This window comes from Chiloscyllium plagiosum, unplaced genomic scaffold (genome assembly GCF_037043375.1).
Source record: "Chiloscyllium plagiosum isolate Xiang-an unplaced genomic scaffold, Cpla_swu_hap1 HiC_scaffold_47, whole genome shotgun sequence".
Taxonomy (NCBI): domain Eukaryota; kingdom Metazoa; phylum Chordata; class Chondrichthyes; order Orectolobiformes; family Hemiscylliidae; genus Chiloscyllium; species Chiloscyllium plagiosum.
The window spans coordinates 17,966,305-17,990,058 of record NW_028270185.1 but is presented as its reverse complement, the minus strand read 5'-3'; the positions used below and the strand labels follow the sequence as shown (position 1 = coordinate 17,990,058).

The window sequence follows — 23,754 nt, the reverse complement described above, 5'->3', positions numbered from 1 at the left end:
CAGAGAAGTATGTTTCCAGTAGAGTGTTGTGCTTCAAGTGCTCTGGGTAAGATGAGCAATGAGATCATTATACCCTCAGGCCATATGCTATGATGTCATGAGCATGTCTCTGAAAAGCATACTGACTGTGACTCAACAGGCTGTGCCATGGTGAGGGGATGGTCAAGAGACCAGGGATAGCTCTTCAAGTCATGACAGGCGAAACAGTGTAGAACTCTGCTCAGGTTGCTTGGATATACCTCATAACATGGTGCAGCCACCCCAGCCTTCAGCTGGAACCAGTGACAGCAGGAAGGGACCTCAAAGTGACAATTTAAGATCCCAGTTGGCCCACAGCTGTCCTTGTCTGCCACTGGAGTCCCATATCAATCAGGGGATCTCATACAACCTCCACCACCCCCCCACTGCCAGTCTGCTCCTGAGATGGTAGCAGACCTCCTGCTTCTTTTGATTCATGGGATTATGGGCATTGTTGCCAAGGCTATAATTTGCTGCCCATTCCTAGTCTCTCAAGAAGGTGGTGGCGAGTCACCTTCTTGAACTCCTGCACTGTGTGTGTGTGTGTGTGTGTGTCTGTGTGGTGAAAGGGCTCCCACACTGGTATTAGGTGTAGAGTCCAAGGATTTTGTCCATGTGGTGATAAAGGAATGGTGACGTATGTTCAAGTTAAGATTGTGGGGGATTTGAAGGTGAACCTGGAAATGGTGGTGCAGTCCATGAATTTGCAAGAAGCTATCAACGAGAGGTTGCATCCCACTGAAGAAGTTCACCCTGGTTAAAGGCAGTCTATCCAGGACTGAGCAGGTATAAACTTGCAAATAGATCATGTAATTATAATGTAGAAAACGAGTTTGCAGAATGTAACCAATTTATTTAACCAGCTTGTAACACTGCTTTGAGGTGCAGGTCTGCTTCACAAGAGCCTCTCATTCCTCCAAAGTTCTCAGTACAATGTAAAACAAAATTGCCTGACATGAATTACACATCTCTGCTCAATTAAAGCTCTTTCTAAATCATGAGGCATATTTACTGCCCTGGTTATTTTCCTTCTTACGCAGCTGAACAATGATGAGCAAACTAGTTTTATCTGCACATGCCGGGATGGGAATGGAGTTGGCTTCCTCAGAGCTAAAGCTTTAATGAATGATAATTAGCACAGACAGTTTAAGCAAGTTGGATTTTATTTGCCAACTTAGGTGCATTCACATAATTCAACCTACATTATTTTCATGTTTCTCAAACAGAACTGGGTGAAAAACTGGACATGGATAATGTACACAAAAGGCAACAGATGGATAGTGCAGCCTTATTTGTGAAGTGCATTAATATTAATTAATCGCAATTGAGTTTTTCTATAATTCATCATTTCCAGCATAAAAACACTTCCTTTTTTAACAAAAATAAACTTTAGCATGGGTTTACTTGGACAGGTTGTCTGAGGAATGTCCTCATCTGCTGTTCCTCAATAGCTTTAACCTTTCGAGGGGAACAGTCAAGAGATTCACAGATGTTTAATGTGAAGTAAACACATCACTTGGGGAAAAAAAAAAGTCTGTATCCTGATTCTTGAAGAAAGTCAGTTTGAGAGAAAACTGTAAACCAGAGGCTGGGTTTTGAAGTGCTATAGTTATCATCCCTTTTGAAGCAATCAGGACAAAGGAACCTTTGCAGCTGCTTTTGAAAGGTGTACTAAGAAAGCTTTAACCATACCGACCCCAGATTCAGAATGCTGGGAGCAGGCTGCTTAAGAACTCTCACACCCTTCTCATACACAAGATGAAACTGTCACAATAAATTACATTAAACAGAACATAAACTCAAAAGATTAGCAAACACAAATAGCAAATTAAATAAATACTTGATACCTTAAAGATACCTTCACAAGGTAAATTAATTAGAATAATCATTTCAACTTTTGTTTCAGGGATCCAATGCAATACTTAAAATTAGAGCATACATTTTCAAAACGTATTAAAAAAATACATTCCAGCCTTCATGAGGGTGAACCTTTGCTACAAGTTTTGGTATTTGTCACTGTTTTTGCAATCAGTTATAAACAAATGCATAGGGTGCAATGGAAAACATGTCCAGATGGGAACTTTTAGGTAGAGCAGTTGAAGATATCTCATTGTTCCGACTACTTTTCAGAAAACATTTCCTGCCCTACTTAGCATGTCTTTTGATGACAGTAATTAGATTTTGGGAACTCCACCAAAAATCATTATGATTAATAATATTGCAAGCACAAAACAACTGCTCGAAATTTAATAGCTATTTCAGTGGTCAGTACTGAAGTAACAGTTGAAAGTTGGAGGCAGCTATTATGGCTCTGACTAGGCTACTAAAATTTGCAGAAGAAAAGATAAAAAGGCCTTCGTTCAATATAACTTATTACAGGATAAGGCTAAGGCACTTATTTTCAACCTTTCTTCCCATTCACAAAAATGTTAGACAAAATATTTATCCAGGCTTTTCATTGTATACTAAAGTACAAATCTATATCAAGGCTCATTAACTGGTTCAAGTGTGCAAAAGCAGCAATGTCCAGTTTTCATACGCAATCAAGACCGGTCCAGGTACTTTGTTTAAAAAAAAACAGTCTATGTAATAAAATTCACTTCAGGTATTTGTCCTTTTTTTTTTAAACAAACATTTGTCTCACAGCAAGAAGCAGTGACACACAATTCACAAACTTTAGCAAGGAACCAGGTAAAATTCAAAGGTCATTACAAGTGTAATATTTTGACAGTCACTGTGTTAGTTCCAGAGACTCCTTTATCCCAGCTGATCTTCATACTGCTTCCGGAAACAGTCACCAGCCGGGAAGAAATCCCAGCACCGTTCCTGGTACATTTTCCAAACGTAGGATTCCTGCAAGAACAGGGATGAAGGCTACATTAGCTTTCTGCTTACTCTCAAGACATGTGGAGAGATTTTTGTGTGATCATTACCAATGGGCGGGAAGTGTGAAGATGAAGCCATTGCACTCCTGCAGCAAATGGTCCACTTTCACAGACTGTATTAATCAAACAATTGCTATACACCTTTGGAGTGTATAGGGAAACCAGTGGATTCCAGCTGATGCAGGGAAGCTAAGAGGTAAATGGGGAAACAATCCTGTAGGCTGACCATCGAGGAGCAGGAATGGGTGCAGATTTTTTTTATAGCTAGGAGCATACACTATGCTCACCGATAGCTCAAACTTTCACCAAGTTACTACGAATGTTCTAAAGAAGAGTCATACTCGACTCAAAATACTAACTGTTCCTGTTTCCACAGATGTTGCCAGAACCTGATGAGTTTCTCCAGCTGTGGGAGAATTGCTAGATTTGGGGCAGCCATTTTGTCACATATTAAAAGCCTGGAAACCATTTTGAATCTCACCTTAGTGCTTGCTTGCTGAATGTCTGTGTTTTCCCATGTCCAGCTAAGATGGTTTGCCTTGCAGCTGTAGGGGTACCTGATAGGGCTATTCTTCTCTTTGCAAGGACCTCGTGTATACTAACACCTGCTTATCAGCTAATAACCGACACTGTCCAGACATTACGTGACTGAAGCTAATGACTGGGCAATGTGCTTAGCTTGATCATTATCCTGCAATTAACAGTTTGCTAATTGTTAAATGATTGTAACCTGGTAATCATTCAACTCTTTAAATCTCTTTGGAGTGACTGGTGATCATTCGGTCGACTTGTCTCTCCCCAGGTGCTCATGAATAAACCAGTCAATACTCAAGGCTTGCGTGTGGCGTGTTTCTTCTAAATTAGACGGTTACGAGTGAGTCACCCACTGCATAATTTATCTCCATCCCCAACACCAGCGTTCTGCGGTTGTTGGTGATGTGAATGTTTGGTTCAGAAACCATTGGACCGCTGGAAAGCACCAAGCTGCTTTGTTCAAATGTGTATCGGGGTGGGGTGGGGTGTGGTTTGTAATTGAGAGAGTTTTAATTAGTAGAGTTACATACCGACGGTTCATAAGTATTCATCTGTAGTTAGAATCTATATTTTTGAATAGATAGTGATGTTTGTCAAATCCAGAAACCCGCTCCATGCTTTTTGTCATCCTGTCTAAACGGCAGGTATATTAGGGAACTTTTATGATGACTCTGGGAACAGTGAGGTCCAAGGTTCAGCGCATTCTTTCACTGAAATATAACATCATCTTTATTGTGCGCAGCCTGTCGTCAGATCCTTTCAAGCTCCTACTTGGTTGTATATAAATGTATCCTGAAAGGACTGCTGGTCGTGTGTGGTCCATCAATACCAAGCAACGCTTCTGATAGCTGCATGGTCATGTCCTGATGCAGCTCAGATGGAGCACCAACTTGTGGTTCTTTGAATTAACTTCAGTCTTTGACGGTCTTTCTTTTGTTTTCGCAAAGCAAAACTAGACAGAACGTTCAAGATACAGTCTGACTGGAGCGTTTAGTAGTATGGGTAATCTATCCTCTAAATCTTATTGCTTTGTCTTTGTAATATAACTGGAACATTGACTGAATGTGTGAAGTATTCAGTCAACTAAAGATGCTTGCCTATTTATGGAGAATGGATGGCTTACAATGTCTTTCTCTGTGCTGTTTCTTCTGGTCCATTTTGAATGTAGGCACCACCTTCTTGCCTATCCCCTCCAACAATCTAATTATTAATCTGCCTGCTTTTGAATCTACTATTCTTCCTACATTAGTTTCATCTGCAAATGTGACCGCTCAGCATTGTGTTTCTGAGTTCAAGTAAGTAGGAAGCTTTGTTCACAAAAATGGTACGCGTAGGAATCAAAACACCTCACTTGTCACAATGAGAATGGAATCTCAATCGTACCACCTCCTCTAACTTTCAGATCCTCATTTCAAAGTGACTGACAATTTTTTTTTTATTTAAGAACGGAGTTCTCACTTTGATATTATTTACATTCTTGGTTTTCAACTATGGGATAACTGGGTGAAAGAGAAATCCAGAGAAAGTTGGGAATGTGTAATCTGATGCCAAAGGAAGTATACGAGGCAAATAATGACCCATTTAGTGTGAAATCGGATTACAGACACAAAAAAGGGAAGAAAGTATTTTAAAAATATTCTTTCACGGGATGTGGCAGTCACTGGCAAGACCAACATTTGTCGCACATCCCCAATTGCCCTTGGACTGAGTGGCTTGCGAGGCCATTTCAAAGGGTTACTGGTCAGCCATGTGATGGAGAGAAAGTTGCAGCCTCTAGCATCAATCTATCCATGGCTCTGGACAACAATGTGGATGGAAACGTATATGCTGCCACAGCAACTCTGATTCCTTGGGCGTACTAATGGCTAGATGGCTGGTCTCATCAGATTGATGACAACAGGGTGGGGTTTGACCTCCAGTCCAGCCGGGGTGGATTCAGGACCCGCCTTCAGAAGGAGAACTCAAGAAGATGAACCTCCTGAGTCAAGGAAGAAATTTCAGAATGTTTTCAGTGAGGGGGCTAAAGTCATCCTGGTGTAAGTATTTCATATAGTCAAGATGAGGAAAACCACATACCTGACCCGTGTGCTCAGTTTCATCTTTATTAATCAGGTACATCAGGAAGAACCTGAAAGAGATTACAAGTACGACAAATGGTCAGAAGGTGAGTCAGGCTGTAACAAACAGGCAGATTACACATAAGATCATGGAACTGGGGTAGAAAACTCGGACTTGGGGAACAGCAACTGGAAGCTGCTACCTGAAGGGTACACTTTACAGTTAGGCTCTGTGCCTTTTAAAGTGATTGTAATTGGCTTGATTGCTCTTTCCATTACTTCAGGGGTCTATAGGAAGGGGATAGAGGCAAGAATAAATGCGAGAGAGTTTGAACAGAAAACAGGAGGACTTTGTTTACTTGGAAGCTTGTGAGACTTTGGAATGCACTGCTGGGGACATAACTGAGATAGGGATTATGGGCTGAACGTTATGGGACGGTGTAAGCAAATGACTGTAAGAGGAGGCTGCCCAGGATTGATGTTACCCTCCGTGCTGCCATAACAAGCCGAGGGGTGAATCTTTGCCAGTCAGTGTCAGACTTATTGCTGGGACTACAAGCATCTCCACCAAGATGATAACAAGGATTCTGGATATAGCGAAGTCAGGTGTTTTTGAAAAGAGAGGGATAGAGAACTTGAGGGAGGGGTGTGATAAGGTGGTCAGGAGTTGCTGTAGTAATATTTCCTTCTATCCTGCTCTTTCACCAACTTAGGGGAAAAATAATATCAGCCTTCCTATTCTTGCCTGGTTTCCACAGCTCAGTGTGTTGCAGCAGTAAAGGCAGTGTGACCATATATTGGACAATAATTGACCTCTTTAATGGTCTCAATAAGTGTGAAGCTGATTGAGCTACTGGGCACCTTACCCCTTTACAACTGACTCAGATTTTACTTGCATTCATGTCCAGACACATGGATGGATAGAGGCTAAAATCCAAATCCATGACATTTTTTAAGAATAAGTAATTGAAGGAACACAGAACAAAAGGAGTTGAAAATGCAATCAGCAAATGAAAGAGTACAGACAACTGAGATCAGAATAAACAACATAGACTGGAGATAAATAATCTTTTACTGTTTATCGGATTTTATGGTGCATCGCATGAAATTATTTTTAACATTACATCTCAAGCCGACCAGAGATATATGCAAAGCTGATCGCTTACATGTAATTTGCTAAATTGTGCTCCTCCAAAGTGTGCGTTTCAAACCCGTGTGGCGTTGTATCAAAGTAGTCACTGCCAATTCCACAAATGAAGCATTTGGTCTGTTAGGTCAAACAGAGGCAAAGAAGTGACTATCAAGGGCAGTACAGCACAACAGGTAGGTGTCATTTTTACAGAATAATCACACTCAGGGTGCTTAAAATATTCAATCATAGATATCCATTTCATACGTTCTGATGGTTGGGATTAACGGGAGGTCGAAAATGAATGGATGAAGGAACGCCTACAGGCTCAGACAACATAGACATTTTGCAAGATTCCCCTGTTGGTGCACAAGTGGCAGGATAACCAGGCCTGTATGTTATAAGCTTAATACCAGAGTCCCAATTCATGCTTCCAATTAGCATGGCTTTAACACAGGCAGAATTATTTACCTCTCCCCGTAAATGAGCTAAGGAACAGTAAGAATCTTGTCACAGCTGATTGTGGATACTTCCTGTCTTGGGTCTTTTTAAGTGCATTTTGTCAAATGAGGCAGGTATGTTCATGTCTTTTTTTGGCTAGTTTTGTTTTCCCCTGAAAACAGATTGCCAGAGACTACTGCTTGAAGGGATGAGAGTTCACATCAAGCACGGCTGACATGTAGAATTTTCTTAGTGACTGCCACAGACTCACTAGAAAGATTTGCAGGTTGAAAATCAACCTATTTGGCTGAGTTAGGAATGCACTTTCCTGGGCCATCTGGCTCAGAGGCAGGGACATTACCCATTGCTCCACAAGGTCTCCACAACTATGAAAAACTATCCCATTGAAAGGAAGAGTTTTTTTTAAATAAAAAATGAGATTACATATTTCAAAGACCAACTCATTCAGCAGGAAAGATTTCATGTTCTTTCCCAACAGGGATAGAGCTCAGAAGCATGGATTCCAATTCATGAGTAAAGCTGTAATGGGCTGAGGGTCCTGTCTGGAGAAGGTGTGAAAATGCAGAACATAATTCAATAATCAAGGAGTGACATTAAAACATCTTCTGTGCTATTTCCAGTAAATTACACTGTATGGAAGGCTGTGCTGAAGACTGGTCCATTACACTGGCCAACAGTGTAGGACTTCATCTTCGAATACCTTCAGTGATTAAATTTGTTTGTCCCTTGTTGTAGCAAAGTTGCATTTACTGGATCAAGGACATTTTGCTGCGTTTGTTTGCAGCATCCTGTTCCTAGGTTACAGCCAGCTGCTGTGCATGATCTCGCTGATGAAGATGATCAATAGGAGCCCGGAACAAAACAACTGCATTTTCGTTTCAACTTCTTGTAGCCAGATTTTTAAAAGAAATGTCAACTCAATAAAAACATCTGACTTCATTGTTTCCTTTGCTCTTTCTTCACTACAACTCATTATTTTGTGCAGGCTGTTTTCTTCCAAGCTTTTGAAATCTTGGGGATTAATTTGCAATTTACCACCAGCCTCTAAGGCTAGAATTGCGAGTCGGGTGTCATTACTCTCTGTCCCTCTGCTGGACCTGAAGCACTAGTTTGCCATGACTGCAGTGTGGCAAAGCTTATTGTCTTAGTCACATCAGGACAAAGACAAAAGTGGCAAGACAAATCTTTGTGTCAATTTTCAGACTCTGCATTAGCTAATGACATGGTCATTTGACAATAGAACCAGTTTCCCTTCTGAAGAAAAGACATCTCTTCTCCCCCCCATTCCTCCTAACTGCGTTGCAAACAGAAAACGATTGTGAATAGCACCTTCTGAAGAACTCCATAAATAATAAACTTTGCCACTGGGCTGCTCTCCTACGTGATCTAACTTGCCGTCTGCTCCCTCTCCTATTTCTTGTTCGACACATGATTTCATTAATATGTGGGTGTCTAGAAAGAAGCTGCTTTATCCTATTCCTACCTCCATGTCCTCTTTCACTTGCTCCTGCTGATCTCTCAGCTCACCAAAAGCATCAATAATCAAACCTGAAGGAGGAAACAATATCAAACTGTTAATCCTTCACACGTACAAAGCTCTATTTAGCATTCAGAGATTAAACACTTCACCAAAAACCTATTTTTTTTCTCTCTGGAATGAAACAGCTTTTCATTTATAAGGTATTTACTGCATTTATATGTTTTTTCTAAAATTCTAGTAACACAACATAACACATACATTAACATATGTATATTGTGGTGGGAAGCAAGCTGGTGTTTATATCCTTCCCTCCTATCAAGGTGCTGCATTCCCAGTTACTGCACTGGTCTACTGGCTATTTTCTCATAAGCAGGGAATGAAAATAAAACAAAAGCCAGACTGTGCAGTGAAGACTAATACTTGGAAGCAAGGAGTAATGCAGTGTGCTGATAGACGGGCACAGAGAAGCAAATGGAAAATCAAAGAGAATTGTATGGAGTTTTTGTTGAGATTCTCCAGGTTTGAGGAACAGCACAATTCCAGTGGAATATCTACTGTAGTGAAGGCATAGGGGTTGGCAGACCTCCATGGGAATTCTGCCCTAAAAAACAAATCACACAATGTGCATATACTCTTCAAAAAGACAATATCTGCATGGTCCAAATAAACTGCTGGTCTTCAGAAAGGCATTAAACTCTCTCACTGATGGATGCTAATTATAATCGCTAAAATGAAAATTGCTGTTGAAGTTTTTCATCCGGCACTCGTCAGGACACACACAAGAATTCCAAAGTTCAACAACTGCCTGGGGTATTCTCCACACCAATTAGACTTGGCTTACTAACTAATCGTCATCCTTTTCTCATGCATCATACTTTATTGCTCTCTTTGAAATTTGGCATTCCTGGATCAGCACTGATGTGCGCAAGAGAAGAAATTGTTTTCCTTTCGGTGTATGTTGGGTGAAACCTTGGAACATTAATGAAACAACTGGATGTTGATGTTTCTTCCTGGGATTTATTAAGATGAGTAAAATGGCCTTGGTCATTCATAATTATCTGGTGGTCTTGCTCTCCAAATCACATTGAAACACAAGTATTATGACTTCAGAAATGAGTAACCTATAGAAGGGAGGATTAACCTGATCAGTTGCTTTACACTAGATATTTCTTTAATTTGTTTGAATATATGCATTCCAAAAGTTAAATAACCCTAGAAGGTGTCAGAGACAGCTTGGTGATTACATGAGCACATCAACAGAAATTCATCTTGGCTGGGGTCAGATGTGGCGCAAAAGGTCTCAAATGTTACCAGGGACAGCAATTTTGAGAAGGCATGAGGGAGATAGAGGATAAACTGAAGAAAGGCGTAACTTCATGGCTGGAGCTCTGGGGAACTTGGAAGGCTGGCTGGCTTGCGGGCTGGAAAAAACGAGGGCAGCAGCAAGGCAGCTGATTAGACAGTTTTCATCTTTATGACAAAGAAGTCCATGCACTTGTTTTCGGAAGTCAGGATTGAGGAGACAGGAGAGGACTCGGTTAAGATGACAGTTTCAATGGAGAAAATGAGCTAGAAGTGTTGAAGAACTGACTGAAGCTGGGATTGACATCATTGTTAGACATGCTATTCCCTAGAGCTATAGGATAACTTCAGAATCAGTCTTTATTTATCCGAGATTACATGTTGCCAGTGATTCATCTTGTAGTAAGCCTTGGGTCATACCTTGGATGATAGCCAGGAGGATAACAATGACGAAGAAGAAGAAGGTAATGTCAAAGACAACACGATAGAGCTCATACTCATCCCCTGCTGGGTCTTCAATCTCATCACCAATACCACCACCCGCTCGTACGCCTACGTACATGTGGAAGAGGTAGCACTGTATAATGGAGAGATGGATAGAGGTTAGAACAACAGAACTCTTCAACTTAGAAACACTATCAGTTTCACTGAGGGGCAGGTTTGAAAAGTTTTAAATCATCTCACTTTTGAACAGATCTGTCAGAATGAGGTCAGTGTCACATTGATTGAAATATCACCTTACCCAATGATTCTGTCATCACTTGTTAAAGTACTTCCAAAATCACACTTGTTTGCAATAAAAGTGACAAAGCATGGATGACACATAAATAATACTTGTTACACAAACACTCTGGTTCCAACGCTTTTAATGGGAGCAAAGATGAAGCAGTCTGCTTCGAAACAAATTACCAGAAAATCACCAGATGCAACAAAAGGTTCATCAAATCAATTCCTGGAGTGGACAGAAAGAAGAAATAGACTGGGCATTTATTGCACAGTCACCGCATCAGCCTGGGCTGAAGCAAATCATGCCACTTGCAACTTTAAATCTGGCTATAAAATGAAAATCTAAGCTGCTATATATCTGTGACAAAAATATCTATGTCTAAGTGGAAGATACGTGAGTTAAAAAAGACATGATTCAATCTGTTTTATGACCCAATTCGGCAGCAGGTGGGACGTGAAACCAGACCTTCTGGCATCGGCACCACCATGTCATAAGAGCCCCAGATAAATGAGAGCAATACCTACTTCTGGAATAGAGTTCATCCCATTTACGCTCATGATCAACATACTTAACTGAACATTTTACTGTATTAATCTACTGCAGCTGACTAACAGACCTGATCTGTGGAACAGTGACCAGACACACTAATTTGTCCTTTCAACTCCACATGCACATGAACTGGTTGTGCCACCACTGCCTGTTCTGTTTTCACTTGTGATAAAATATTGTACTGACCACAATATTTCGAGTTACGAAATAGTGCTTCGCACTTCCCAGTAGCTAAGTCAGCATTCAGTAGTAGTAATGTTACTGCTTTAGTCATACAGATATTCAGGTTAAATCATAGACAAAATTGACTTAGAAAAGATGCTTCCATTTGTGGCATGCCTAAAATGGGGACCATTAAGGGAAGACAGTTACTAATAAATCCATTAAGGAATTCAGGAAAAACTTATTTACTAGGAATGCAGAACTTGGGATCACAAGAAGTTGCTGAGGTGAATAGCATATAACGTCTCTAAGGTGAAGCTCATTAAGTACAGGGAGAAAGGAATAGGAGGATTTGTGAAGAGGGTGATAGGAAAGATGACAGGAAGCTCCTGTGCAGTATGAACACTGGCAGAGACCTGTTTGAGCAAATGGTCTGTCTCCAAGCAGGAATTTATATAAGATTTGACACTATTTTTAAGTAAAACAAACCTAATCAACTTCAATTGCCACCTTTTACATCGACAATCATGACCCTCCAACATTTATGTTCCTTGATAACAGCCAACATCTTTGCATTATTCTCAAATTTTGTAGGTGTTCTGCTTCTTAATCTGTTGCTATGGTTCTTCTTTTGTTCTCCCTCCAATCCCCCACCAAGTATCTACTGCCCTCAGTTTCATCATGCATCACCCAGACTTTCTAGTTTCTCTCTCCTAAGTATATGCTCAAAGAATTGTAGTTGCTTCTTGATGATCATCTGTAAAAGTTCTTGTAGGCCTGCTTTCTTCAAAACTTTCTCAATTGTCATATGTGTTGTCTAACTAAGCCTTGACGTACATTTCAGAAAACATGCCTCTATTGCCTTGCCTACACAGCAATTTTCACATTGTTATAGTTATTTAACCAGATGTAGCAGTTCAGTCATCCCATTCCGCTTTCCACAAGCATGTTCTTTTTTCTGACAGGTCTAATGTTTTTGTGAAGGTTTATTTTGCAGGTAACAGGTCTTAATTATTGTTCTCATCAGATGTTATTAGGCTACTTGGATAAGAAGATTGTTTTAGAAAGCTTACTGTCATCATGTCATCGCACTTCATATCTGGATCATCTTCATCCTCACTCTTGTTATAAAATTTGCGGAAAAAGTTGAAAGCCACCACTGTGTAGAGGTACACGACAACAGCTAGCAGGCCCACAGTCATCATCAGCTAGAGAGAATGGGAGAGATACAGGTGTAATGCTGTGACAGGAGAGATCAACATCTTAAGTAAGACACAGAAAACATAAGCTGCTCCTTTTAAGATGCTTAATCTGAAGTTTACATAATGTAAGATTTTATAAGCCCCACCTGCTTTCCATTGTGAGTTACAGAAGATAGGATGGTGCGAAGGGTCTTGACACCCATAGCAATGTCCAGAAGATGAGCAGCAAAGAAGAAGCTATTGTAATGCCCAAGGGCTGACATCACCATGTACCAGCAGAGGTATAGGAAAGACTGATCAAAACAAAACACAAATAATCCGAGTTGCGAACCACAGTAAGAATCAATCATACATTAACTTCACTTCAATAATAGTAACCCTTCAAAATAACCCTTTAAATGAAAAGCATTGAATAAAATGTATTCCCTTCAAAACTTTCCCTCCCCTTTCTTCATCTCTGCATGTACAAATTAGATAGAGGAACTACAAGATCTGATAGGTAAAGCTCTTACATGACTATTTCAAATCCTGCATGATTAATTCATGCTTTGGTTTCCAGTCTATATATCCATCAAGGATAAAAGTGAGTTTGATTCAAAATATTTTATGTTTCACTTTACAAATTATAAAGGTGCAGTGTGTCTACTTACGTTATCAGTGAAGATCACCCCAAACTTCCATATTTGGTATTTGATGTCTAAGGATGTGATCCTATAACCAAAGGGAAAGAAAGGAAATGTTGGAAATGCACAATTTTCCTGTTATCTGGAAGAAAACATTGGGTTCATGCTTTAGGTGTAAAGCTTTAACATATTTTCTCATTTTTTAGTTTCAGCATTCACAACTTTCACCTTGGGATTGGATATTACGGTCTTTTTAATCAAACCTGTACAAAACTAATCTGTACAGTCACAAAACAGAAACACATAGCACAACATTGAGATCATTTGTTGTAATAGATTCATCATTGTAATATCTGCTATTACAATAATGAACAGGTTGATCTGGCAGTTTCGTAGCCAAAATCTATTTGCATGGGTGGAACACAATGCTTCCTCGAGGCCATCCAAGGAGTCAGAGATCAATTAGCTGGGAAGTATGGGGTGGAGAGCCTATTTGGTCAACAATCCCAATTAACTCAGGAGCAGGGATAATTGAGAATGGCCTTTCCACCCATAACTGCAATGAGGCCCTAAAGAAGCCAATTAATAGCAGAACTGCGGCTTTACTGCAGGTTTGGAGGGTGGAGGTGTGTACATGCAGGAAACTGGGGAAAGAGACCCTCACTGACCTCCATGATCACAAGCCTCCAGCATAGTTCCTCCATTCGAGCTCTGGTCACTGCTCCTGGTGACCCCACTCAGTATTCAAGAACTGCCTGCCCTTTAATTGGCTGACAGCTCATGGAGACATGTTCTACATTATGAAGGTGATAAGAATCCTGACCGAGGTACCGTTGACTTTGCGGCTGCTGAACAGGTCTATCGCTTTGCCCAACAAATGCAGCCCTAACATATGTATTTTGGATTTCATACAATCAATTGCATTATTATACCAAAATTTATAGCCGTCTTGACAGAATGAAGCTAGTGAAAAACTAATTTTGCTAGATATTCGTTGTAAATCAAAGGCAAGAACTAACCATGAAAGAACCGAGTTGTCAGTTGCTGGTTTTTTCTCCTGAGGCACAGTCACATCCAAGGCACTCATATCCATTCCCAGTAGCTCTGCAATACGCTCCCTGCCATAGATATCACCATACTTATCTAGTACCTAGGAAAGCAGAAAACAACAGATATGGGAAAGCAGTGTCATACTGTTAATGTTACTGGACTAGTAACTTGTAATACAGAGGAACCTCGATTATCTGAATGACATGGGTGGGGATTATTTTGTTTGGATAATTGAAATTCAGATAATTGAATGCTAGATAACACAGTTTAGCCAAGCATTGGGACCTTGTGATCTTGCTGGATAATCCAAAATTCTGATAATCGAATGCCGGATAATTGAGGTCCCTCTGTATACTGGACAGCAACTTGGTGGAATTGAAAATCAATTAATCAATCTGGAATTGAAAGCTAGTCTCAGTAATGATGACCATGAAACAACTGTCACAAAAACCCATCTGGTTCATGAATATCACTTAGGGAGGGAAATCTGCCCTCCTTAGCTGTTCTGCCCTTCAGGTGAGTCCAGACCCACAGTAACTGCCCTCTGAAATGGCTGAGCAAGCCACTCAGTTTGAGGGCAACTTTGGATGGGCAACAAACCAGCAGTACTCAAATTTGCTGTTTCTTTTCTATAACAAGATTTATTTGCAATGATTTACGAATGTTTGTCATATTCATAACATGGCAAAATACCAAACAGTCTTCACCATTACTGAAGGTAAACATCAGTCTAAGTTATATTGTACTTAACATTTCTCATTGGAAAAATGGAAATTGATTAGAACTGTTTAATTCCAGAGAGAAATTGTCATGAGAAGCAGGTATTTAGTATCTGTGAAAAAGACAAGTAAATTTTGATGCATGTTTGTGATTACTCTTCAAGAGTATAAGCTTACCTTTCTTTTGACAAACTTGTCCCAATAGTTATTTGGGAATGACCTGCAAAGGATGACAACAGAAATCATGTTGATATGAAGGTAGGCTTGATCCTATTAAAATACCGTTATTTAGCAAGTGCATGAGACACAACATGAAGAGACTATTAAAAAGGACAATAAGAGACTGAGATACTATTCTATATAAAGTTTGTCTGCAGCAAGGCAGAAGACTTCTGATAGTGAGAATTTACCAGAAGGTCTATGGCCCTAGCTGACTGTCATGAATGAAGTGCAGCATCACAGTTGCCTGAAAAAGTGAACAAAATAAGAAAACTATATGTAAAAGCTAGTGCGTATTAGAGAATTGCTATTTAAGCTATCTTTAAACTGCAAACGTTACTCTGAGGCAAGAACAAGGACAGATCGCTGCACTGCTAACCTTTGATACCAAACCCACAACACATACCATCTTGAACGACAAGGTCAATAGATGCATAGTAACACCACCACCTGTGAGAGTTCCCCTCCAAGCCACACACCATGCTGACTTGGAATTATATCGCTGTTCCTTCACTGTTGCTGGGTCAACACTCCCTTCTCATCATTTGAGCCAAACCCTAAGTTGTTCAAGAAGGTAACCCACCACCACCTTCTTAAGACCAATAAATGTTGGCTCAAATGCTCAAATCTCATGAATAAATGAAAATAAAAAAGGTTTCAGAAGCTCTGCTTCTGGATAGAATACCTTACAAATAGGTAAAATTTACAAAATGTCATGAGGGTCTACGGGATCCTGACCTTTCATTTTAGCTGGGTTTCGTACTGTATTCCAGCTGTCATCTATGAGGTGTTCAGTCCAAGTGCTACAATATGAATTTCCCAACAGATCCTCACATGGCTAGTTATACTGGCTATATGTCCATCACAGCAAAGAGGAAAGCAATTGGTATGTAGCCAGTTTTGTGACTAATCACTTATTGCATATTGGAAAATTTTGTTTCTACTGCCACAACTTTCCACATATAAAATGAAAAGTACATTTGTGATTACTGAATATGATCGACAGTGTGCATTGAGAACTGTAGCTCATACAGAAACATCCTTATACAACTTCTACATAAGTAGCAGATAACTTAGTTTTAAAAGAGCTCAACTGTTCGATTGTAATTTGATGCACGTTTGTCTGTTAGTACAGTTTTGACATGCAGTAAAGTTATGAGTCTCTCAGCACTTACGGTGTATTGAGTACTAGCCGATCCCACTGCCCTTTAATATCATCGTCTGCAGGTTGTTCTGTAATGTACGAACCATCAAATTCCAATTTCCTGGCAAGCTCTTTCTCTCGTTTGAAGATGACCAAAGGAACCTAAGGCAGGTAAAAAAATGAAAAGATATTACATTTTAATTTAATGACATAAAAGCTGAGTTTCAAAACGATCTTTGGCTGATTGGGTCACCAAATAGCAATAAGGACCATAATATTTATCAAAATAACAGTGCACTGTTATTACAAATTGAAGCTATGGGAACTTCAGGCTAGAGAAGACGCAATATTCAATGTGCACCCCAGAAATTGCTGTTTAATGTTTGCCATTCCATTGTTAGATTTGTGAAAATGGTGTCTTGCTGTCTGTCTCACTATTGAAATATAGAGAATTGCATGAAGTTGCTGCAAATGCACTTTTGCCACAGAGGAAAGAAAATCTTGCCCTTTTGTGTCTAAGGAGATTTAAACAATCTAGTTTAGTGTTAGTGTTAGTGTTACTGTCAGGCAATCACATTAGCTCTGAACATTAAAAATTACAAGTGTTACACCCAATTCCTCCAAATTTCTATTGTTAAGAGACGTTAAGAATGCAATTTTTTAATTTCTCTCTTAATCCAGCCTTTCTTTTCCTTGCTTTATTTAGTTTTCTGTAGCTGATACAGCAATGAATTCACCGTTGTAACCTCTACTATCGCTGTGCCAAAAATTCCACAATCCTTCAAATTATTTTCTAAGCAGTGATGAAGTTATTTGCCCTACCCATTCAAAACGGCTTTTCCCTGCTATTCTTTGCATTTGTAGTAACTTGTCATTCAAATATTTAAAGAAGCTTAAACATGCAAGGACAAACCTAACCAACTTGTTTAGTCACCTCACTGGAATGTAAAACTTACACACAATATTTAATTTCAACTGTTGCATGTAACAGTACACTTGACACGATGTTCAATGAAAAGGGAATTCCGTAAACTGTGGGCCTTAGAGTAGTGGAAATTTATGCTATATATTGGCATATAAATGATGTATAGCAATATTCTGGTGCAAAGATTCTTGGAAATTACAGGATGAGTCACCTGTGTCACTGCATAATACTGTGGCAGCTCTAATGTAGTTCCATAGCACTAGTACTATATATACCAGTGAGACTATGCGTGCAGACTATTACCCTCCCTGGAGGTAGCAGGAAGGAGAAATAATTGGGCAGGTTGACCCTGGACAAACATTGACTCCCTCTTGTCATCTCATCAAATACGTGGTTGTGAAATGGCCTATTGGGGGGGGGGGGGTTCTTATTATTTTCTAATCGACCTTTTCTGAGGTATTATTACATACCTCTAAAGAATGTGGGACTTGAACCAGGGCCTCCTGGCAAAGAGGTAGGGACACTGGCACTGTGCCACAGGCACCCTAATGGGGACTTTCTTTACTTGCCAGCAATTAAGGCCTTTAAGTGATCAATTGACAGACAGTAAAAGGATTTAGCTTGCCATTGTCCTGACTACCTGCCTTCCTGGTAGGAATAGAAAATGGTTGGACATTCTGACTGCCAAATTGGAGGTGCTGGGGTAGTGGTGATGGGGGAGAAGAGTAGATGTTCCATTTACTCCAACCTGCGGGTGGCTTTCGAAAACCTTCTGGGGTGGTTGTGTCTGACACCTTTCTCCCTCAAAAAACAAAGAAAACACATTTACCTTCCCACTGCTTAATCCTCTAAAGAATAAAGCTTGACTGATGCTCTTTATGACCCAGAAGCTGTTGGCTTCTGATTGGTTTTTGAAGCTTTTGGAGAAGTAAGTCTCTGCTGTCAAGGCCTGTGATAGGCTGAGAAGCATGCCAGTCAGCTCTTAAACAAGTTGCTTGACTCAGGATTCGGCAAGCTTTCTCGAAGCTGGAGGCAGCCGGTTAAGCAGTACTGAACTTGCCCATCCCCACACTAATACTGTTAGTTGGAAAGTTGTGGCCATAGAACCTGATATCAGGGAAGAAAGTGATACAGGCTGAGACAACTCTCCAACTGGACTTATTATTTAGGCTGAAGTGGGCGAATGTGAGGACTGCAGATGCTGGAGATTAGAGTCAAGAGTTTGGTGCTGGAAAAGCACAGCAGGTCAGGCAGCATCCAAGGAGCAGGAAAATCGACATTTTGGGCAAAAAGCCCTTTGTTATTATTATTTATGCTCTCAACATCTCTGTACCCCTATTTTTCTGCAGACCTACAGCAGGTAAAGGGTGACAGAGGCTTGGGAATTAGTGCTGTTAGATATTTACCTTGGTGGCTCTTCCTCTTCCCAGCTCCCACAAATCCAATCTGTGGGCCTCAGTTAGGCCAAGGCGTAATACTGACAGACAATGGAAGGACCATCGTGTTCTGTACCTTGTGCACCATTTCAATGCTGGTTGTAAGGCTCACCTTTTAGGGTCAGAAGTCCAGTGTTTAATACTGGTGGGAATGGACAGGAACTTGTGAATATTTCATAGACTGAACAAAGGGGATGTGAGTTTTCTATGCAAATTGCTGGATTGAAACCCTGCTCCACTGAAACCCTTTAAGTCCTTTTGGCCAGGAGTGTAACTCCATTAGCCTAAAACTAAAGAACCTTTAGGGATCCAATCAGGCAGAGATGTGAGTTACTACTTCCACTTGCATTTCCCTGCCCTTTTCCTGCAGACATTGGGGAGGTGATGATGTAACAGTAATAGCTGTCCAGGGCTACTGTTTGGGGGACAAGAGTTTAAATCTTCCCACGGTAGATAATGACAGTTAAATTCAATAAAAATCTCTAATTTAAAAATGTCACTAGTCTAATGGCAACTATGCAACCATTGCTGATTGCCTTGAAAAGATCCCTCTGGTTTCCTATTGCCGTTTAGGAAGGAAACTGCCATCCTTCCCTGATCTGCCCTACGTATGACTCCAGACCCACAGCAATGTGTTTTACTCTTAACTGCCCTCTGGGCAATTAGGGATGGACAATAAATGCTGGCTTAGCCAATGACACCCACAAACTTCCAGATAATTCCCTTTCAACTGTCACCATTGAATCTGCTTTCGACCATTTTTTAGTTTCAGACACTGCATGATTGTATCTCAATGCATTCCTATGTATTCTCTTTGTCCAAGCATGTAAAAGTTACAACCTCTGGATACTGACACTCTTAAGTACAACCAAAATATTTAACACAATTTGCTCCAATCAGATGACAGTTTTGAGGTTTGGACAAACAATGAAAACTCTGAAATAACTCTGAAACAATAAACTTATTGATCACCTGCATTTGAAAAATCTGCCTAGCTTATTGCTAAATTATGACTGTTAATCATGCATGTTTGCGCTACGGAAAAATAAGTAGAACACTAACTTTATTTTCAAGTTCTTGACACTTACCTTCAAATAGTTATATCCGATAATGCAGAGAAAAGAGAGTAGGGTGTGAAGAAGGGAGAGGGCTTTCAGTGTTGGTGCCATATAACCTGTACTTTCTTCAAGGACAAAATAAACCAATGAATCCTCGTCGTCCTCTTCCTCCTCTTCATCTCCATTCCCATTTCCATTTCCAAAACCAGCGCTAACCATATCATCCTCAAAACCTGTTCCCTCCAAGTCTTCTTCGTCTTCCAGTTGTGTCACCTGTCATATGTGAAAAGAACAGTGACAATAATGTGACAACTGCTCGCACTCGTCAAATTCTTAAGGTTTATTCTGTCAGGATATGCCAGTTAGCCAGCCAGATCTTTTGCTGGCTTGTTTCCAACAGGCGTCCAAACGGTGTACTAGGTGGCTATGTGTAATTTATTAAGAAGAATGCAGAACAAAAGTATTAGTGCTAATTTGTCAGTCATGCATTTTGCAAAGCAGCCTTCATAAATGACAGGTGTTCTACAAGTAGAAACCTGTCATTTTTTCACAGTGGTCCTGTGAGAATCCCAGTCAGCGTAACTACTTTTGAAGAGCAAAATATGCGAATACTCAAAATCTGATATAAAAATAGAAAATTGTGGGCGGCATAGTGGCACAATGGTTAGCACTGCTGCCTCACAGCGCCAGAGACCCGGGTTCAATTCCCGCCTCAGGCGACTGACTGTGTGGAGTTTGCATGTTCTCCCCGTGTCTGTGTGGGTTTCCTCCGGGTGCTCCGGTTTCCTCCTACAGTCCGAAGATGTGCAGGTCAGGTGAATTGGCCATGCTAAATTGCCCGTAGTGTTAGAAAAGGGGTAAATGTAGGGGTATGGGTGGGTTGCGTTTCGGCGGGTTGGTGTGGACTTGTTGGGCCGAAGGGCCTGTTTCCACACTGTAAATAATCTAATCTAAAATGCTGTAGATACTCAGCAAGACTGGTGGAGAGAGACAGAGTTGATGCTTTAGGCTGAAGACCTTTTGTCAGAAATCACAATTCGTGATGAAAAGCCATTGAACTGAAGTCCCAGTTATGTTGATGTCTCCACTAACTGTGTTCGACCTGCTGAGTATTTGCAGCATGTTCAGGTTTTATTTAAGTACTTTTGAAGCATAGTCACTACTGCAACATGAGCAATGCCACTTTGTTGATATGAGAGAAGTGCTGGCCAGAACATCAGGAAGACTCTACCGTAGGATTCTTTTATCTGAACAGGTGTATTGGTTTAATATACTCTCTGAAAGATGGTAGCTCTGACACTTTGTACAACCTTAGTCTGCATGTGTCACCCCAGACTATATACCTGAGTGACACTTAAAACCACAGCCATTTAACTGAGCCAAGCTGATACTAGTCAAAATTCTTAGTGAGACATAAAAGATCCTGAAAGGAGTTGACATGATGAATGCTGGAAAGGATATTTTCCCTTGTGGGAAGTCTAAAACCAGGGGCAGAATTTAAAAATAAGGGTGCTGCTATTTAAACCAGCGATGAGGAGAAATCTTTTCTCTCAGAGGACCTAGAGCCTTCGGAGCTCTTCCTCAGACAGCAGTCTAGATGGGCCTTGGGAATATTTTTAAGGCAAAGATAGATTAACTTGGTTGTTAGTCAAGAATGTAAGGGTGTTGGGGCAGGTATGAATGTGGAGTTAAGATCACAATTAGATCAAGCATGATTTTATTGAATGGTGAAGCTGGCTCAAGGGGCCCTTACGTTGTACATTCATAAGTAAAAATTAAAAGATTAATTCAATTGCAATGAACAATGACTGATAAAAGATAAAATGATCTTATTATAAATCCAGACTATGTACCTGCCAGCACTGAACATCAATAGAGGGAAGACTGCTAGTATGTGTCAAGTGTTTCCTGTGGTGCTGACTGCTTGTAGTGATTTACACCCATTTTAATTTTGATTATAAAGAATAATTTTAAAAAAATTGTATGTAGACAGTAATTACAACATACTAAAACATACTGAAAAATATCATAGCTTTTTAATCAAAGATTTGGTAATGTGATGATACTATGGCTTTAAGAGGAATATTTTGTCCAGGACTTTTTTTGAAGAGAGCGGTACAGAGCTGTCGATTCAAAGCCAATAAAGTAAACAGCTTGCGAGGCCTTGGGTATTTTTTCTAAGGGTGGAACAATAGAAGCAATCTGGTAGGGTTGTATCAAGCTCCCACAGAGACAGAATTTTTTAGTTTACTTTATCAGTAGCAATTGCTGCTAGGGTATTGAAGCTGTGTTTGGACTCTCCTTGCTTCTCTCTCTCTCTCTCTCACACATACACAGTTTTCCTCTTGATGTCTGCCTCCTGCACTCGAGGATTGCCTGTGAGACAATCTGTCTTACTGAATTTAACCTTTTGCTAAGAGTGTGTTTTTGGAACGTTACTATATTGGCATAGTTAATTAGGTTAGATTCCCTACAGTGTAGAAAGTCCACACTGACCCTCTAAAGAGCAACCCACCCATACCCATTCCCCTACATTTACCCCTGACTAATGCACCTAACACTATGGGCAATCTAGCATGGCCAATTCACCTAACCTGCACATCTTTGGACTGTGGGAGGAAACCGGAGCACCCAGAGGAAACCCACGCAGACATGGGGAGAATGTGCAAACTCCACACAGACAGTTGCCTGAGGTGGGAATTGAACCCGGGTCCCTGGCGCTATGAGGCAGCAGTGCTAACCAGTGAGCCACCGTGTGCCATTAGTTGTTAATATATCTATTATTTTGTTAAGCATTTCATTAGAAGTATAGTTAAGCCAATTATTTTACTTTTATTTTGTCTGTATTTTAATGGCAGTATAAAAATAAAGTGTGTTTTATTTAATCTTGAGATGTTTGACCAATCGAATTGCATCTGGAACGTTACACTTTACACTTACCATTAAAATAAAAAAGGTAAAACTATCTTCTGAATATATTTTGAGGGGGTTTGGTCTATCCATAACAGTAACAAACTATAAAACAAATGTAGGACAGATATCCTTAAAGTTTGATCAACGATGTGGGTTTTAGAGTGTGCTTTGAAGGAGAAGAGTGTGTTAGAGAGGTAGAGACTTTTAGATGGGAACTCCAGAACTTGGGTTTACTGTACTGGAGGTACCTACTAATGGTGGGATAATGGAAATTGCAACAAATGAAAATTGGAAGACTAGGAGTATCTCATGGGGTTGTGTGGGAGATTGGGGAATGGTGATGACAATAGAGGTCACAAAATATGAGGATGATTAAACAATTGTTTAGTAGTGTAGAACTCGAGTATTGTTAAAAACAGGCATTTTGTAGAAAGTCATTAGGTTGTTAGGAACATAGGACTTAAGAACAGAAGCCATTTGGCCCTTAACTTCATGTCAGTCTTAAACAGGAGAGTAATTACTCTTAAACTGGGGGACTGACATCAAGTAACATCCCCAGTCCAACACAAGATCAGCAAGTCTAAAGCCAAGGTCATGGTAATTGGGCCCGAATGTAGTCCTCTGTCCTGTGACCTTGATGTGCAAACAGGGTTTGGTGTAAATTAGGATATGGGCAGCAGAGATTTGGCTGAAATGCAGTTAGTGAAGTTAAAGACTGAGAGCTGGACTTTCTCAGCAGTGGCAATCTCAATCAGGTGACAGTGTAGGGACAGGGTCTGGGAGAAGGTATAGTTGAGTGTGCGAGTGGTACGTTGAGGGTCAGTTTAATAGCTACTCAAGAGCTAAACAAGTTATTTAGTGATCTTGTGTTTCATGAGTAATTATTCACTTAACTTGTTTGGAACCCTCTAAATTCTCCAATTTAAATGGACACTTTTGGTGATTCTAAGTGTACAAGAATTACCCAGTGAAATTTTTAATTTCCAGGGAAATTTCCTTGGAATCTGCTACAACGGGGATTGCACAACTTCTATTCATGCTTCAGAAACAATTATCTGGCCATTGGAAAGCCTTGCCATAAAAATAGCTTTGGATAACAATGATACAGAGATCTAACATGAATTTAATGCGACGCTCATGAAAAAAGCCAGCTCTGAGTG

The 23,754-nt window shown here is 40.3% G+C and overlaps 1 protein-coding gene across 15 annotated transcripts in view; it reads right to left on the bottom strand.

Annotated features, from left to right (window-relative positions):
• Nucleotides 1–850: 850 nt before the first annotated feature.
• LOC122542710 (ryanodine receptor 1-like) overlaps nucleotides 851–23,754 on the bottom strand; it is a 404,506-nt gene continuing 381,602 nt past the window's right edge. For all 15 annotated transcript variants that reach the window (XM_087983940.1, XM_087983944.1, XM_087983942.1 and 12 more), the window contains 12 exons: nucleotides 19,712–19,954; nucleotides 16,294–16,424; nucleotides 15,077–15,119; nucleotides 14,150–14,280; nucleotides 13,158–13,218; nucleotides 12,654–12,800; nucleotides 12,379–12,513; nucleotides 10,288–10,444; nucleotides 8,569–8,633; nucleotides 6,661–6,761; nucleotides 5,514–5,565; nucleotides 851–2,871 (listed from right to left, as the gene is read on the bottom strand). In XM_087983940.1, the coding sequence (XP_087840066.1) occupies nucleotides 2,776–2,871; nucleotides 5,514–5,565; nucleotides 6,661–6,761; nucleotides 8,569–8,633; nucleotides 10,288–10,444; nucleotides 12,379–12,513; nucleotides 12,654–12,800; nucleotides 13,158–13,218; nucleotides 14,150–14,280; nucleotides 15,077–15,119; nucleotides 16,294–16,424; nucleotides 19,712–19,954 (1,362 nt within the window). In that variant the 3' untranslated portion in view covers nucleotides 851–2,775. The remainder of the gene's footprint in view (nucleotides 2,872–5,513; nucleotides 5,566–6,660; nucleotides 6,762–8,568; nucleotides 8,634–10,287; nucleotides 10,445–12,378; nucleotides 12,514–12,653; nucleotides 12,801–13,157; nucleotides 13,219–14,149; nucleotides 14,281–15,076; nucleotides 15,120–16,293; nucleotides 16,425–19,711; nucleotides 19,955–23,754) is intronic.